Source organism: Triturus cristatus, chromosome 9, assembly GCF_964204655.1.
Source record: "Triturus cristatus chromosome 9, aTriCri1.1, whole genome shotgun sequence".
Classification (NCBI taxonomy): domain Eukaryota; kingdom Metazoa; phylum Chordata; class Amphibia; order Caudata; family Salamandridae; genus Triturus; species Triturus cristatus.
The window spans coordinates 823,503,781-823,519,522 of NC_140592.1; the positions used below are offsets into that span (position 1 = coordinate 823,503,781).

The 15,742-nt window shown below is 40.7% G+C and overlaps 1 protein-coding gene across 3 annotated transcripts in view; it reads right to left on the minus strand.

The window, feature by feature from the left end:
* Positions 1–15,742, minus strand: part of LOC146798906 (inverted formin-2-like) — a 359,639-nt gene that overhangs the window by 197,782 nt on the left and 146,115 nt on the right. For all 3 annotated transcript variants that reach the window (XM_085628014.1, XM_085628013.1, XM_085628015.1), the window contains 3 exons: positions 14,828–14,930; positions 14,656–14,738; positions 9,134–9,225 (listed from right to left, as the gene is read on the minus strand). In XM_085628014.1, the coding sequence (XP_085484140.1) occupies positions 9,134–9,225; positions 14,656–14,738; positions 14,828–14,930 (278 nt within the window). The remainder of the gene's footprint in view (positions 1–9,133; positions 9,226–14,655; positions 14,739–14,827; positions 14,931–15,742) is intronic.

Consider the following 15,742-nt stretch of genomic DNA (forward strand, 5'->3'; position numbering starts at 1 on the left):
AATATCTTTTGCTCCCCCACCGTAGAATGCTTTGTGGACCACACACAAGGCCTTAAAATCCACCTGTTGCTGAATGGGAAGCCAATGGAGAGCTCAGATTCCAGCGGAAGTTGGTTGACCTCTCGGTATATTTAAGAGTAACCTCACATTGGCATTCTGCAATGACTGCAACCTACTCATCTGGAGTTTGTCAATCCCCAGCAGCAAGCCATTGCAGTAATCTAACTTAGATGGTAGAAGAGCCACTACCACGGCCTTTTGTAGTTCCTTCCCAATGAAAGGAGAGATCTTTTTCAAAGTTTTGATTAAAAAGAAACTAGAAGAGGTAAGATTATTTACCCGAGCGGAGAAATTTAGTCGGCAATCAAAAATAACTCCAAGGTTTCTAACCTTAGAGACAGGGCTGGGGCATTCTACTGCTCTCATTGGCCACCAGGAATCATTGCCCCTGGCCAAACTCAATGACCTCCGTCTTATCCGTATTAATTTTTAGGAAGCTATGGTTCATCCAAGTAAATCTCTTCAAGACACGTATGAAACCTGATGGATGTATCTTCAGGCTGTTTAGCTATCGAGACTATGAGCTGGGAGTCATCTGCGTATGACACTAAAGCAAAACCATGCTTCCTAATGAGTCTGGTCAGGGGCAGCACGTAAATGTTAAACATTGTTGGAGACAATGCTGATACCTGTGGAACCCCACAGGGCAGATGGAAACTGTCTGACTGCATACCCTCCCAATGCAAGCTCTGCTCTCTCCCCTCCAAAAATGAGGATAGGAGGGACAGAGCCAGACCCCCAATCCCTACCTCCCACAGCTGCTGTACTAACACCGTGTGATTCACGGTGTCGAAAGCCGCCAATAAATCAAGTAATATTAGACCTGCTTTGCCCCCTCTATCGACTACTCTTCGAATCTGCTCAGCTGCTACAATTAAAGCTGATTCGGTCGAATGGTTAGATCGAAAACCATGCTGGGTCAAGTCCAGCAAATCATTAGTGTCCAGATTTTCCGTTAATACCTTATTCATCGACTTCTCTAGAATTTTGGCCGCTATAGGCAGACCGGCAATCGGTCGGTAGCTCTTAGGCTCCATAGGAACTAAGGTAGGCTTTTTCAGAAAAGGCTTAATCGTAGCATTCTTCCAGCAAACTGGATAGCTACCCGACTCCAGCACTTGATTTATTAGCGGGGTCAGTTTGTCTCCAATAATACTAGCGGCCAGATGCATCACCGTGGCAGGGCAGGGATCTTTAGGTGATCCCAATTTTATAGAGAGGAGGCGTTTATAAACCTCTTCTTTTGTAATTGCTGGAAAACTAGTTAGCTTCACATCTAGTATGTCTGCCTCCATTAGAGGTAGATCTGGCTTATCTGGGCCCATTCGAACTTTCAGGAGGTTATCATATATTATTTGGACCTTGTCCTGGAAAAATGTGGCTAGTTTGTTGCACATACTTTGGTCTGGTTGAAAAATGCTTGCCTGCTGAGATTTAGAAAGCAGACTAACCGTTCTAAAAAGCTCACTAGAAGAGATGCCAGCTTCCTCAATTTTAGTGGCGTAGAATGATCTTTTTGCAGCAATAATTGGCTCTTTATACCGTTGGAGAGCAAGATTAAAGATTATTTTCTTATCTTTACCATAATCTTGCCTCCACTGACGCTCCGCAGTTCAACACTTTACTTTTAAACCTTTCAATTCTGGGTTATACCAGGGAGACGAGGGCTTAATTCTCCTGACTGTTGACCATTTTTCCGGAGCCACACAATCAGCTGCTGTCCGGAGCCATTCATTAAACCCAGAGGCTGCCTCATTATTATTTTTAGCCAGCGACAAGGGGACGTGGACAAGAGCTGCTATCAGATCTTCGGCTTGGACTTTGTTGCAGCGCCTGGTCTTTACCTTAACTGGTTTTGCTTGTATTTGATGAATTAACAGCAAAACCCTAATATTAAAATCGATCGCATTGTGGTCCGTCCATGGAAGAGGTACCACTCCTGACATGGCCGTCTCAGCGTTGTTAGAGAAGACGTTGTCTAAAATGTGGCCGGCCTGGTGGGTAGGTTCTAAAACTAACTGGGTAAAATCAAAAGCTGCCAGATTGTCTAATAGTCTGCCTGTGTCTGAGTTACCAGTGAGTTCCAGGTGATAATTGAAGTCACCAAGAATGATAAAAGGGTGGGAGTCTATGTAAGATTCCAGGTGTATCATTAAAACCTGTGAAAACGAGGCCTTAGGTCCAGGAGGACGATAAGAGTCCCTGAAGATTAAAAGCATTGTTAAAATTAATAGTAAAATGCAAAGCTTCTGCCGGCAGATCCCTGATGGTATCTACTCGCAATTTTATGTGCTCTCGATGAATAATCGCTATACCCCCACCTCTACCTTCCTCCCTGTCCTGTGAGGTGACTGCGTAGCCCTTTGGCAGCACTATATTCCAGTCTGGACTCGAGGCATTGTCTGTCCATGTCTCGGTAAGAAAAATGAAATCCGTATTCGTGCTTTGGATCAGGTCTTCCATCTGATATTTATGTTTCCCCAGAGAGCGTACTTTTACCAAGACACATTGCATATACTGTTTCTGAACTGGCTTAGGATTTCTATGCTCATCTTGACAAGACAGATTACTGGGCATATTTCCTGTGTCTGTCCTTCAAAGCCCCAGACCTCTCAGCAATTGGACATTGCAGTAGGTAGGATTCACTTGGGTTATATCTAAGGTGTACCCCCCCCCCCTCATTAGCATGTAGGGACACAGGGGACACCCAATAGTGCTATTGTAGGGATCTGACCGCCCTGACGAATGCCCCAGAAGTTTTAGGCTTCCTGTGTGGGCAGAAACATGTTGGCAGAGTGCAAGATGGACTAGAGACATTCTCTTAAGGTTCCATCATTTTATTTGTTTTTAGTGTACCTCAGGTCCTCATTAATAAAAGTGATAACCGAGGCACCCGAAGGTATTTTTAATTAAACTGGATCCAGATTTTGTCCTGCAAGTTTTATTTAGGAACTCCCTCTTACCGCCAAGTCTTCGCGGAGGTTGAGTCTGGCCTGGTAGTACCATCTGACTATGGTGGGGAGAGGATACATGTGATGAATCATGACACAATATTTTGTGTGTGAAGCATCCTTTTCCATTAAGAATGGTCTTGGGTCTACTAAGGCCCCACAAGACCTGCAGTAGACCGCATACGTATCCAACCATGGGGCTTTTGCTCATTGTGGTAGTATAGGCAACCTACTTCTTGTGTGTTTGTAATAGTAATTCTTAAACAAAGCAAGTGAGGTTTGAATCTGTCTAGAGGAAATGGAATTACAATCCATAACTAGCTAGAAAATAATATATATATATATATATATATATATATATATATATATATATATATATATATATATATTCACTTAAAAACCATAGGTTTCACACATGTTATAGTTAGCTAGACATTTCCCTCGTAAAAAACCATTGAAATTCCCCCGTTATAGTTAGCGCAGGCAACTATAACTCACGCGACCGCAATCCTCTGCTGATGACGTCAGATATTACATCACTGTATTTAGACACCTATTTACCCATGTCTTCTTCCATTAATCTTTAGCTATACATATATTACAAATATTTTTTTTTCAGAAAGACACATATGTCATCAGTGATGTAATATCTGACGTCATCAGCAGAGGATTGCGGTCACGTGAGTTATAGTTGCCTGCGCTAACTATAACGGGGGAATTTCAATGGTTTTTTACGAGGGAAATGTCCAGCTAACTATAACATGTGTGAAACCTATGGTTTTTTAAGTGAATTTGCAAGGTTTTTTAAATGCTAATTCCTAACTATAACGTGTGTGAAACCTATGGTTTTTTCAGTGAATTTGTACGGTTTTTTAAATGCTAAGTTATGTATTTATTTAATTTTTTTTAAGGTTTTTCACCGTGCGCGTACCGTACGCGCTCGGTGCGCTTCGCGCACCAAGCGCCCACGATGCGTGGTTCATGCCGTGCGCGTACTGTGCGCGCACTCCGCGATTTTTCAGCAAAAACTAATATTTTTTTGTTTACCCTTGGGGGTCCTTCAGTGACCCCCTGACAAAGGCTAGGGGGTCAGGATCTGTCCATCCTGCCCCCTTCTCACGTTTTCCCCCTTTGTTTTTCATTGCCTCAGACTGCGAGAGAGAAAATGGCGGCCGACACTTCCTGATTTCGACCGATTCAAATGTTTACTGACATCTAACAACCAATCAGAATTGCGCTCGCGCACATCACCGTGCGCGTACGGTATGCTTACCGTACGCGCACGGTGCGCGCTTATGGATATATATATATATTGATTTAAATGCTATTTTCTCAGGAAATACTGAACAGATTTACACCAGACCTGCAAAAGGCACATCCCTGACCTGAGGACTACCTCTCTGCCAAATTTCAAGTAATTCTGTTCAGCCGTTCGGGCTGTAGCTTGGACTAAAGGTCCTATGGAAAAATGCATGGGGAAAACGCGTTTTGGGACCCCCCCCTTTTTCTCAGCCCCTGCTTGACGAATCCCCCCAAGACTTTCAGGGAAGGAGTGGAGCGGAGCGCCCCACCTATTTTGAAAATTTCACGAGGATTCGTCAATCGGTGCCAAAGTTATTCCAAATAGAATGTTGCGGATTTCCTATGGAAACACGATCCTAACTATAACTATCTACTGGCGACCGCCAGTAGAATATATATATACAAATACAAATACATATATATACATATATATATATATATATATATATATATATATACATACACATATATACACATATATATATATATATATATATACACACACACACACACACACACACACACACGTACAAATATATCAGCACTTCCCCGTCACCTTTGCCCGTGCACTCGCGGGTGGGTGCTTGGTGCGCAGTGGTGTACCAGCGTTTCAAATTACTGCTCCCAATATCCGTGTCTAATGCACACAAAAGACCAGCACTCTCGGGGGACAATTCAGTAAATGTATTCAATGAACTCTTGCAAAAAACCGACACATTTCGGCGAACGCCTTCCTCGGTGTAATCGGACACGTGGGAAATAGCCACATTTTTAAATCATTTCATGATCCAGACACAGGCATCAACAAAGGACTAAACATACATAAACACGGTCACCATATTGAAGTAGTATACAAGCTCCAGACAGATCACATTGCATTGCATGAATTAATTCAACACGAACTTGATATTACATCATGTAGATTCCTGTTTGAAAGACTGTTCTTCCATAACGGCCTGTATGGGCTTATAAAAAATGTCCCTTCTCCAAACCAAACATTTTTAGACTAAGATATCGTGTTCCATGTAATAGACCGAGTCAGTAAAAATGTTAGTCATCCTGGAACGGTGTCAGGAATCTAAAGTGAGTTATTACACAAGTCATTACACCCTGTATGGGTAACTTGTGATTGTATGTATCAAGCCCCAAAATAGGCTAACCATACCCTACAGCAATATCATTTTTCAAACCATCATATTCTTTGGTACAGTCATTTTGGAACCTACCCATACAGCCCTGTATGGGCTTTGCCCTCCAAATCCATCTCAAAATGTCATTCCTAATTTAAATGAATATGCCCGTAAATCCGTATCCTCATTAATTGCAGCAAATATACATTGTGGCATGGCAAAACTCCATGAATTAATTTAACTATCAATCAACATATTTCCTCAAGCTTTAAATTCAAATGAGAAAGTAGATACTGTACTCGATACCAAAGGAAAAAGAGGAAACAAAAAATAATGTAGTTTGGAAATGACAATAGATACAGGAAAGCACTAGAAAATTTGCGGAGAAGCAAGACAATGAGAAAGGAAGAGGATATTATTTCTATTCAATACATCTGTACTTCTCATATTTCAGCCTTCACCCAGATGAACTGCAGTTCCTCATTGCTGTTCATTCCATTAGGGGCCTTTTTCTGAGATCAATTATGTATCTTTAATTAAGTCTTCTCAGACTTAAAATCCTATCTCCTCCCCTGGGGCTTGCTGGTGCATGATCTAGGCAGAAGAACTTAAGGAGATACCTGTTACTCTCCTGTTTGGCATTAAAATGTCTTGCTACCGGGTAGTTCACATCAATTTATTTGATGGCCCTAGTATGTTCCAGAATATGTGTTTTTGTGGGTTGGATAGTACTTCCAATGTATTTCAACCCACATAGGCAAACAAGACAATAGACAGTGTATGGTGTACTACACATCATAAATTTCTTAATCTGTTTGGATTTCTTTAGCTCCGGTATAAAGTAAGACTGAATTATCTTGCTGTTGGAGCAAGCCCTGCATTTACTCAAGGGAAATCCATGTAATTCTTTCCCAAAACTTGTTAATTTAGGCTCGGCAAAGTGACTATTTGTCAAATTATCTTTCAGTGATCTTGCTATTTTGAAAGTTAGCATGGGTTTAGGGGGAATATCTCCTCCTATGACCGGATCCATTCACAGAAGACTCCAATTTTTGCGTAAGATGTCTCTTAACTCAACTGTATTATCTGAGAATATTGTAACCATTCTGAACGTGCCTCTTTTTTGTGCAGAGGTTTGTTCTGTAACAATTCTCCTTTAAACAAGGAATTAACTTTGTGTAAGGTTGTAAAGTTTGTCGTAACCTCGTGCTCTGAATCCATTTATACTATCATGGGCCACTCTTTGAAAATCCCCCTCTCTGGTATTATTCCTCTTTATTTGCAGCAGTTCCCCATAAGGGATACTGCTGATAAGTCTGCGTGGATAGTTGCTGGAAGCGTGCAAAATTGAATTGCCAGCAGTAGGTTTCCTAAAGAGTCTAGTGCATACCTTGTCTTCTGCTATGAAAAGTACCAGGTCCAAGAAGTTCACTGATGTTGAACTCACTTTTCTGGTGAATTTCAAATGAACCTTATTATTGAAGACCTCTATGTATGTCTTAGCTGAACCTGAAGATCCCCTCCATATAAAGAAGAGATCAATGTACCTGTACGAGGCTACCACCCTTGTCCATATGCTGTGGGCTTCCAACCAGGTCACCTGCTTCTCCCACCAGCCAACGAACAAGTTTGCGTAGCTGAGAGCGAAGCAGGTGCCCATAGCTGTGCCTGAAACCGGTATTTATGAAGAAAGATGTTATTGTTCAGACAAAATTCTATGAATTCCAATAGCATGCTGTTATGTTCAGGGAATTTCAGTGAGGCCCCATTCAAAAAAGTTCCACAGCCATCGGTCCATTGCGATGTGCAATGCAAGTACATAAACTGGATATGTCCATAACTATCATTTGAAATCCCAATTCCCACTGTATGTTTTCCATGTGTTCTAAAAAGTCCTTTGTGTCTCTGATATACGAACTAAATTTCACCACAAAGGCTGATAGAAAATGATCTATATAGACAGACAATTGTTCCGTAAGGCTCCCCTGGGACTAAACAATTGGTCTTTCCGGTGGTTGTTGATTGTCCTTATGAACCTTGGGTAAATGATAAAAAGTGGGCGTGATCGGATTTAAACAACCAAGATACAGATATTCATCAGTTTCCAGCATACCACGTTCGTACTATTTCCGTATCAGTTTAATGGGACTCTGTGATGCTTGCTTGATATTTACTTTTACTCATTGCCTCATAATAGTTAGCATCTGATATTTGTCGTTGTGCCTCTTTGTTGTAAGCTTCATATGTCTGAAGCACAATAGTGCCCCCTTTGTCAGAGGGCTTGCACACTATTGATTTGTTCTTTGCATAGGGTCTCAAGTGCTTGATGTTGTGCTTTTGTAAGATTGCTCTTCATCTTTCTGTCAATGTTTTTGCAACTTAAATGTAATAGATCCTTGTTTACCGACTCCGCAAAGATGTCAATGGCATCACTTGGCATCTGTGGTAGAAATGTTGAAGCCGGTTTAAATGGAGTAGCACTTGCACTCAGGTCTATTCCTATAACTTCAGTTTTATTTGATACACTTGAACTTGTATCTGGTGATAATTCATTCTCATTGCAGAGATCCTCTAGAATTTGTATAGTTGCAAGATCATTGTCAGTCAAGATGTCTGTTTTTGAAAATTGTCCTTCAATTTTTCTTAGTCATAGCATCTTTGGTCTCTACTTAATGTACTTGTGCAACTTTAGTTTTCTTGTAAACTTAAACAGTATATATTCCAGTTTCCTTCTTGGGCAAAAGGCCAAACCTAATTTCAATACGGACTCTTCACTTGGATAGAACTTTCGGGGTCAGATTTACAATCATTAGGTTTTCATCTGTTATTTCCATTTGTTTGTCTTCTTGCTCCTGGTAACTGGTGGAGACCTGTTGCTTTTTGCGCCACTCCCCCTCTTCTTGTCGGTCTACGCGTTTTCGGTCTGGCGGTTGCCCTGATTTCCTCTTTGCCAGGACTGGCAAATAAGACAGAACTCCTTGTAAAAAGGTGTTTGTGTGCAGCTGTTGTTGGAAGATTGCCACTTTCCTCTGACTGTTCATTGTCAGTAATGTCTGACTCAAATATCACTACATTACTGACAATGAACAGTCAGGAGAGGAAACTAGCCTTGTTCACGAAGTTGTAGAAGTCTTAAAGCAGACATTATATGTGATCAATAAACAGACATAGAAAATATAAATATGATTATGGCCACACCATTTCTAGCAAGATGGAATTTAAAATGCTGCATGGGTTCGAATAGGAAAGCATTTATGCTTTTTTGCAAATACATGCTCATGCAAACCTCCAGAAATAAAGTGTTCACTCATGAAAAAGTGATAAAATGCTGAAGGATGCACTCTCAGCTCTGCCCATTTAGTACATCACAATGAACAGGTGGAGCCATTATATTTTCATCCCAGAATATTTAAGAAAGCACAGAGGTTTAATATATCACTGTATTAGGTCACTTGTTTTTTCTTTTACACAATCATTCTCATTGCCCTGTGGCTTACCGTTGGGACCTACATCTGTTATTTGCGGGGTATCCCAAGAAAGCACTCTGCAGGTGTTGAATCGTGTCATATGCCTCGAACCCCTTTGTGTGATCAATGTGTTATAGAAGCAATATTTGTCATTTCTGTAGATTGATTTTTAAATGTGATGTACAGAGTCTTTAAATTAGAACGCAATGGTCATTTCACTTACCTTCACAGGCTGTGCTGACTAGTTGTGCTTTTTGCTGTAGCGGCATGGTGTCCTCTTCACAGAGGAGCATGCACTCAATTCGAAGCTGGTAGCTGACCAGAGTACAGGAAAACAAATTAACTTTGTATTTGCTTTAGAGACATTTGCAACAATTAAATTCAAAATGATGGCAAATGGGACAACACTTAGCGAAACATTAATTCCTTTCTGAATGTTCTATTCTGGATAAAAGTTTACTGCAGTGATTATTTCTCAAATGACAAGAAATTTCACTAGTACAGGCGGTTCAGAAGTTTCTCTTCTGAACCAGCGACCATGATAAAATTGATAAGACATTTGTTAACGTTAACAAGTCTAAGTCTTTGTTGTGCTAATCTTGGCCCAGTTTATGCCTGAAGTCAGTCTTTACCTTAAATGTAATCATACCTTTTTTCAAACTCTTCTTTTAAGTCCGTCTCCTCACCTTGCTCACAGACTGTTCCAACCTTTCACTCAAGCGCTCACTCACTGATAAGCTCTAAATGTTTTGTGGAGCTGCTTGCACCTCAGTCTTTCCATGCATCTTATTTCACCGTTCACTACTCTAATTTCCCCATTTCAAAATTTACAGTTATGTCTAGCCATAACCATATGGAGATGTTCTTCCTATTGGAGTAAGGAAAAAGTCTGGATTTCTTAGTGTAAAGCTGCTTAGTTTCTTGGCCTCCACTTTTTCCACCCTTTTACTTCCACCTCCTTTTTTTTATGGTCTTGGAGCAGAAATGGAATGGAAATCATTGTTCTACCTTTTTGGTTGATAAGAAGGCCATATTAAAATGCACTGGAAAAGCCAAACATGCAATCCATATTTATGAAGTGCATCTTGGCCTACGTGGTGAGAAGATGTTTTTTTATTAAACCTGTTGAACAAACCAGTTGTTACATTGAGATGGGGGATGACAGCCAAATGGAACAATACGAATGATGAGAAAAAGTGGGGTTTGAACTGCGAAAAAGTAGTAGGCATGGTCAGTTATCTGAAATTGGGGTTGAAAGTTCCAGGCTCTGGTAGTCCCAGCAGAGGATTGCTTTCATGGTGTTGAGGTTCTGAATCCGAGAACTTCATGAAGAAGGTGGTCAATTCTTCTGAGACCACTAGATCTGCCAGGGATAGTGTGCAGGTCTGTTAGGTGTTCCTTTCTAGTACAATAGAGAAAGCACATCTCTTCCTCTGCAAGAGCGGAGACAGCTGCTGTCCACCAAGACATGTGAAAGAACCCACATGTCCCTAGTCTTTTTAGCAAGGAGCCAGTCTCAATAAGTCTGCCATAAGGTCTCTTAAAATTACATTCCTTTGTCCACAGGGAAGGAAATCAGAATATTGATTACCATAAGTCAAACACTCAAAAGAAAAGCCATGAGGCTAGAAGTTCGAAATATACATCTATGAGTGTCACAAGGTAATGAGATCCAGAATGAAGAATAGCTAATAAAATACCGACAGCTCAGATTCTATTTTTTTTTTTTTTTTTTTTTTTTTAAAGAGGATAATTCAAGAGTTGGATGTAGCAGGCAATTGAGCCTAACAGCCTTAAGTGCCCATAACTGGGTCACACTTGGGCACAATTTGGGAGAGGGCATCTTCAGCATTTCTGACCCTTTGGGTGGGATGTCACCATCTTTGGCCTACTGACATACTCCCAGAAGAAAACTGGTTTGACTAGAATAAAAGGAAACATCCATGGCTGCTGCATTAATGCACCCCTAACTTCTTGATAGAAGCTCATGGAGAGAACCGGCTCCAACTCCACTTGAATCACTGGGTCATAAAAGCCACTCCAGGGATAGTGGTGCTTGTTTTCTGATGACACTCTCCTGCAACAAGGTCATGGTTCCAGGTTCTGCCATGAAAGCCTGCTTGCCCCTGAAGATCTTAGGGCAGAATTACTAATAATTCATTCAAAGCAACACATCAAGGCAACACATCAAGGCAACTTGCTGCATTGCGTGAAAGAGACAGGGCTGGACTGGCCTTCACGGGCACCGGGTGTTTTCTCGGAGGTCCGGAAGGGTGGGGACCAGTTTTGCAGCAGTGTTGCAATATCTTACCCCTGTAACAAAATAAATGCAGAAGCGGTGCTCACAACTAGAGCATCTCAGTGCCAAACCCCCCCACCTTCCCCGGGGCCGTCGAGTGGAATCGCCAGGGCTGCTTTCTCTTCCCAGTCCGGCTGTGAAGGGAGAGAACAGAAATGCTCCATGTTTAATAAAATAATGCACACTCCTAGTTCTGGTTGACTGTGTTCTGCTTAGTGCTAACGCGGACACCCTTATGTCATTCTGCTAATGTGCCTGCATAAGTGGCAGGATTGTTTTTGAGAAGGAAGGGATACCTTCTCATGCAAAAACAATCCGAAGTGGCATTTGCCTCTATGTGTGATGCAGACTAAATCACGAAAACAAAGGACCTAATGAAGAGAAATAAAGATATTTCTCCTTGATGCGTATTTCTGTGGTAGGTGCACCATTTTGGCACAACCCAGGTTTGCGTCAAATTCCATGGGCAGATACACACCAAAGCGCCTATGGAACACCAACCAAAACGATATGCGATACAGCGCAAGCTAATGTATTGCATTTCATTAATTTACAAAGTCACTCGAAGCAGCGCAAATTGCCCCTTGTGTGGCTTTGTGTAGCCCAACACTTTAGTTGCCTTTCAATTATCTGTGTCACGCGCGGACAATTGAAGTACATATACACAAACAGGAACTAGGTCTGAGCAGTGAACTCCGCTACAGTCACTGATGTTTTCCGCACGCTGCGCAGCTCGTGGAGTTCCCAAAAACTCCAATCCGAGGAGCAGAGTTTTATCCTCGCTCGCCAATGGTAAGTTGGCGAGCGAGAAAAGTCTAGCGCGAGACCACTTCCCTGTGAGTTCTCAACATGGGATGTCACGGGCGGTCGCTACTGCTCGTGTTGAGAAAACTGTTCGCATTGAGGAATTTCTCTCTCGAGTAGAACTTCTACTCGAGTGGCAGAAAGAAGCATTTTATGCAGCTAGATTTATTGAAAGCAAATTCATGTTTGCTATATATAACCTTTTGGTTCTTGCATTTGAATTCCTTCATATCGGGAGAGTTTTCGATTTTAACACTATTCATTATATGTGTAGTTCTTCAGGTGCAAAAAATGCATTTCTCACAGGAAAATTGTGGAAGTTTAGCCAAGCTACCATGTTTGAGTGAGATAATCCTCACAAAAGCCATTTTATGATTTAGAAGAATGAATGTTTGGACTTGGTAGAACTCGGTCACTATTCAAATCAAAACTGTGGCCTCTTCCTGCAGAGTAAAAAGTTTATTTCATACATGTGGAGGCACTCAGACTGCAGCTGTGCACCATCAAGAATGATCAGGGATAGGTGTGTTAGGGGTCTCTTTAGCTAATCCGAATGGTTTGAATGTGGGCACTGCCAATTGCCCAGATTCTAAGCACTTGTGTCTGGCCATCCCTCTATAGATTACTGCTTTTTTGAATGGGACAAGCAGGAGCCATATTTGACTTGGTTCATCATGCTGCCATTACCATACTAAAAAGAGATCAGGAGAACATTAAATTAGGGGTGGTTGGGGTGTTTTGCAATACTTTTTTCTCTTCTTAAAGGCACAATCAGCATTTCCTTTAACCTCTCCTTTAAAGAAACATTTCCAGTTGTACAGATTGTATTATTTCATTTTGATACATTACTACGTTTGACAAAGTCTCATTTCCTCCCCACCCCCCAGATATCCCTACTAAGGCTTGCTTTTGCTGCAATATATTTTGGAATGCCTGCAATGTTGGTCACAGCAATAGTTTAGTTCCATTTAGCGGTGAACATTTATAAATGGCTGGTGTACAGATGTGAGCTAATGTTTCTTATTTAGCCCCATCTTATTTGATTTTTCCTTCGCTGATACCATGTCGAAGGATAGTGGTACGCTATTTGGCAAGCAGCACAAATGTCCTACTATAGTAAAAAAAAAAAAAAAAAGTCACAATGTATTGCCTAGCCACAAGTACATATACATTTTACGGATTAAAAAAAGGATATTCTCAAAACATATATTATCTTTCTATTTGGGTTTATAGTGTTTATTTTTTTAGAAACTCTTGGGGCTCTTCCAACATCATGGGTATAGTACAGAAAATATGTGAGCTGTAACTAGCCAGCACGTGTTTTGCCCCCCTACGGATGCAAGCAGGAGGCTTTTTCAAGGCTTAAAGCATAATTTCAAGTTGAGATGATCACAGTTTTGTCCATGACATGTAAACATGCAGGTAGTCTCACTGGTTTGTGGTCCATCGGTAAAGAGTCTGTGTGGTCCCATGGGAGAGGTACTCCCCATTTTAATGCAGAAAGTGACGGTCATGAGTGAAGGCTTGAAGAGTACCAGGAGCTTGTAAAATAAATGTGATAAACCCAAATATCATTACATGTATTGAGAACAACCCATCTGGGTTCTTTATTAGTATACTGCATAGACCTTAACTATACTCTAGTTTAATTAATTTTGCTCTATTGTAGGCTTTCAGGGGCGCAACCCACTTACAGGTTAGTACTTAAAGATCCATGAATTAGCCCTGTATATAAGTAATGTAGACCCCCTGGACACTACCCTCTATATTTGAAAGAAACAGTCAAGCTCTAATAGAACACATGCATCTCACTGCCAATTGGTAGCTGAATTTTACGCAGCATTCTACAGAAAACCTGACTTGATTTATTATCCATCCATTATGTACAATGGGACAACGACCACCGGTACCACAGCATTCCTTTACAATGACGCATTAACAAATTTGTTTTTAACAATGAAAGTCTTTACAACCGCTTTTTTTTTTTTTTAACCATGAATATGCCTTTACCACGAAAATGTAAGTATTTCACAGATAAGTATAAACCCTTGTATTTATACATATATGCATAATGGGTTTATACTGGACTGTAAAATACTTACATTTCTATCTTCAGCTATTAAAATTCCCTTGCTACCCAAATACCTTACCCACCAGAAACCCTAACAATACCCCTGCATCCAAAAACTCCATACCCACCCGAAAACCCATAAAATACCCCTCCCATCCAAAAACCCATAACCAACCTAAACCCTAAAAATACCCTTGACGTTATATATATATATATATATATATATATATATATATATATATATACATATACACATATACACATACATACACACACACACACACACATATATAAATATATACGTCTACCTGTGAAATACTAATATTTTTGTTGTTAAGTCTTTCGTGTTAAAGGCATATTTGTGCTTAAAAAGTTGCAATATAAGACTAATTCATTGTTAAGGCAGCGGCGTAAAGAAATATTGCTGGTTTGGCGTCATGGTTAAGGCGGTTTCCCTTTCAAATCCCTTAGTACCTTTTATTTAGGTTTACAGATTGACTAACCATGAAAGAAACTCAAGGATAAATACAGAAGTAATTCAGGTAAGAAGAAGCATTAATTTTTCACTCACCTAGGAACAGCATAGAGGAGGACATAAAACTTTTCGGCATTTGATAATTTTTCTTCTTTTTGATAGGCTTTCAAGTTCTCGATCTTAGGAGCAAACCATCAGATACATTAGTGAAGTAAAAGTGTTTTGGAAATGTTCATTTACACATAAAGAAGAAGGATCCAGTTCTTACCTCCTGTTTTTCGGGCAGTAAATTCTGAAACTGCTTCAGGATCTCAATATCAAACTTGGACCGATCCCCTTTCTGTATCAACTCAACAATTTCTTCATTTGAGCTGTGGAATGAAAAATGGAAAGAAGGTGTGTGATAAAAAAAAATGGCACATAAGGGCTCACAAGGAGAAATTGAACCTTCCTCTCTCCCTTCTACATGCCAGATGCTACCTTGACAGCTTTGTTGGGTTGATATTGACTTGAGATTGGTTTATAGCATTCATAGAGATAGTTGAATCTACAGTAAGCTTTCTTAGCGGATAAAGTACTGAGCAGGGATAGGTCAAACCCTACTATAGTCAGAACACTAACATTTTGATGCCGAAAAATCTTAACTCCATTAAGCGGGATTCTGAAAGGCTTGCAGGATCTAAATTGCAGAAGCCAACTTTCTTCCCTCACCAAGGTATAGATTTTACAGAGTGGGCAGAAGAAAAAACCATCACAGAAAGAGAAGCTCTTTTGGACTCCTAGTGCAACATTCCCCATAGAGGAGCAAGATGATCATACCTAAATAAAAATGGTCTCATGTCATTATGGATTTTCAACAAAACCAGTGCCCATGTTTGTCATGGTCTGCCAATCTGAGCTTCCAAAAGATCCAAGAAATAAGGAAAAGCACGTCAATCCAGTGGCGAGTATGTGGCTCATGGGCACAGTGTGGGTAAACACGCACACTAGGATTAGGCTTTACTACGATACTAAATGCCTGAGGCATCATACTGGGAATGCAAGTCTAAGGGACTACAGTGCAAAAGGCTTATTTCCCCTTCCCAAGCCACTTTCCACTGAAGTCACCATTGGAATTTGTAATCTGTGGATCAGAGTTGGAGGAGGTTACAGCCTATGAGAGATCTAGAATATTTAGTGGATA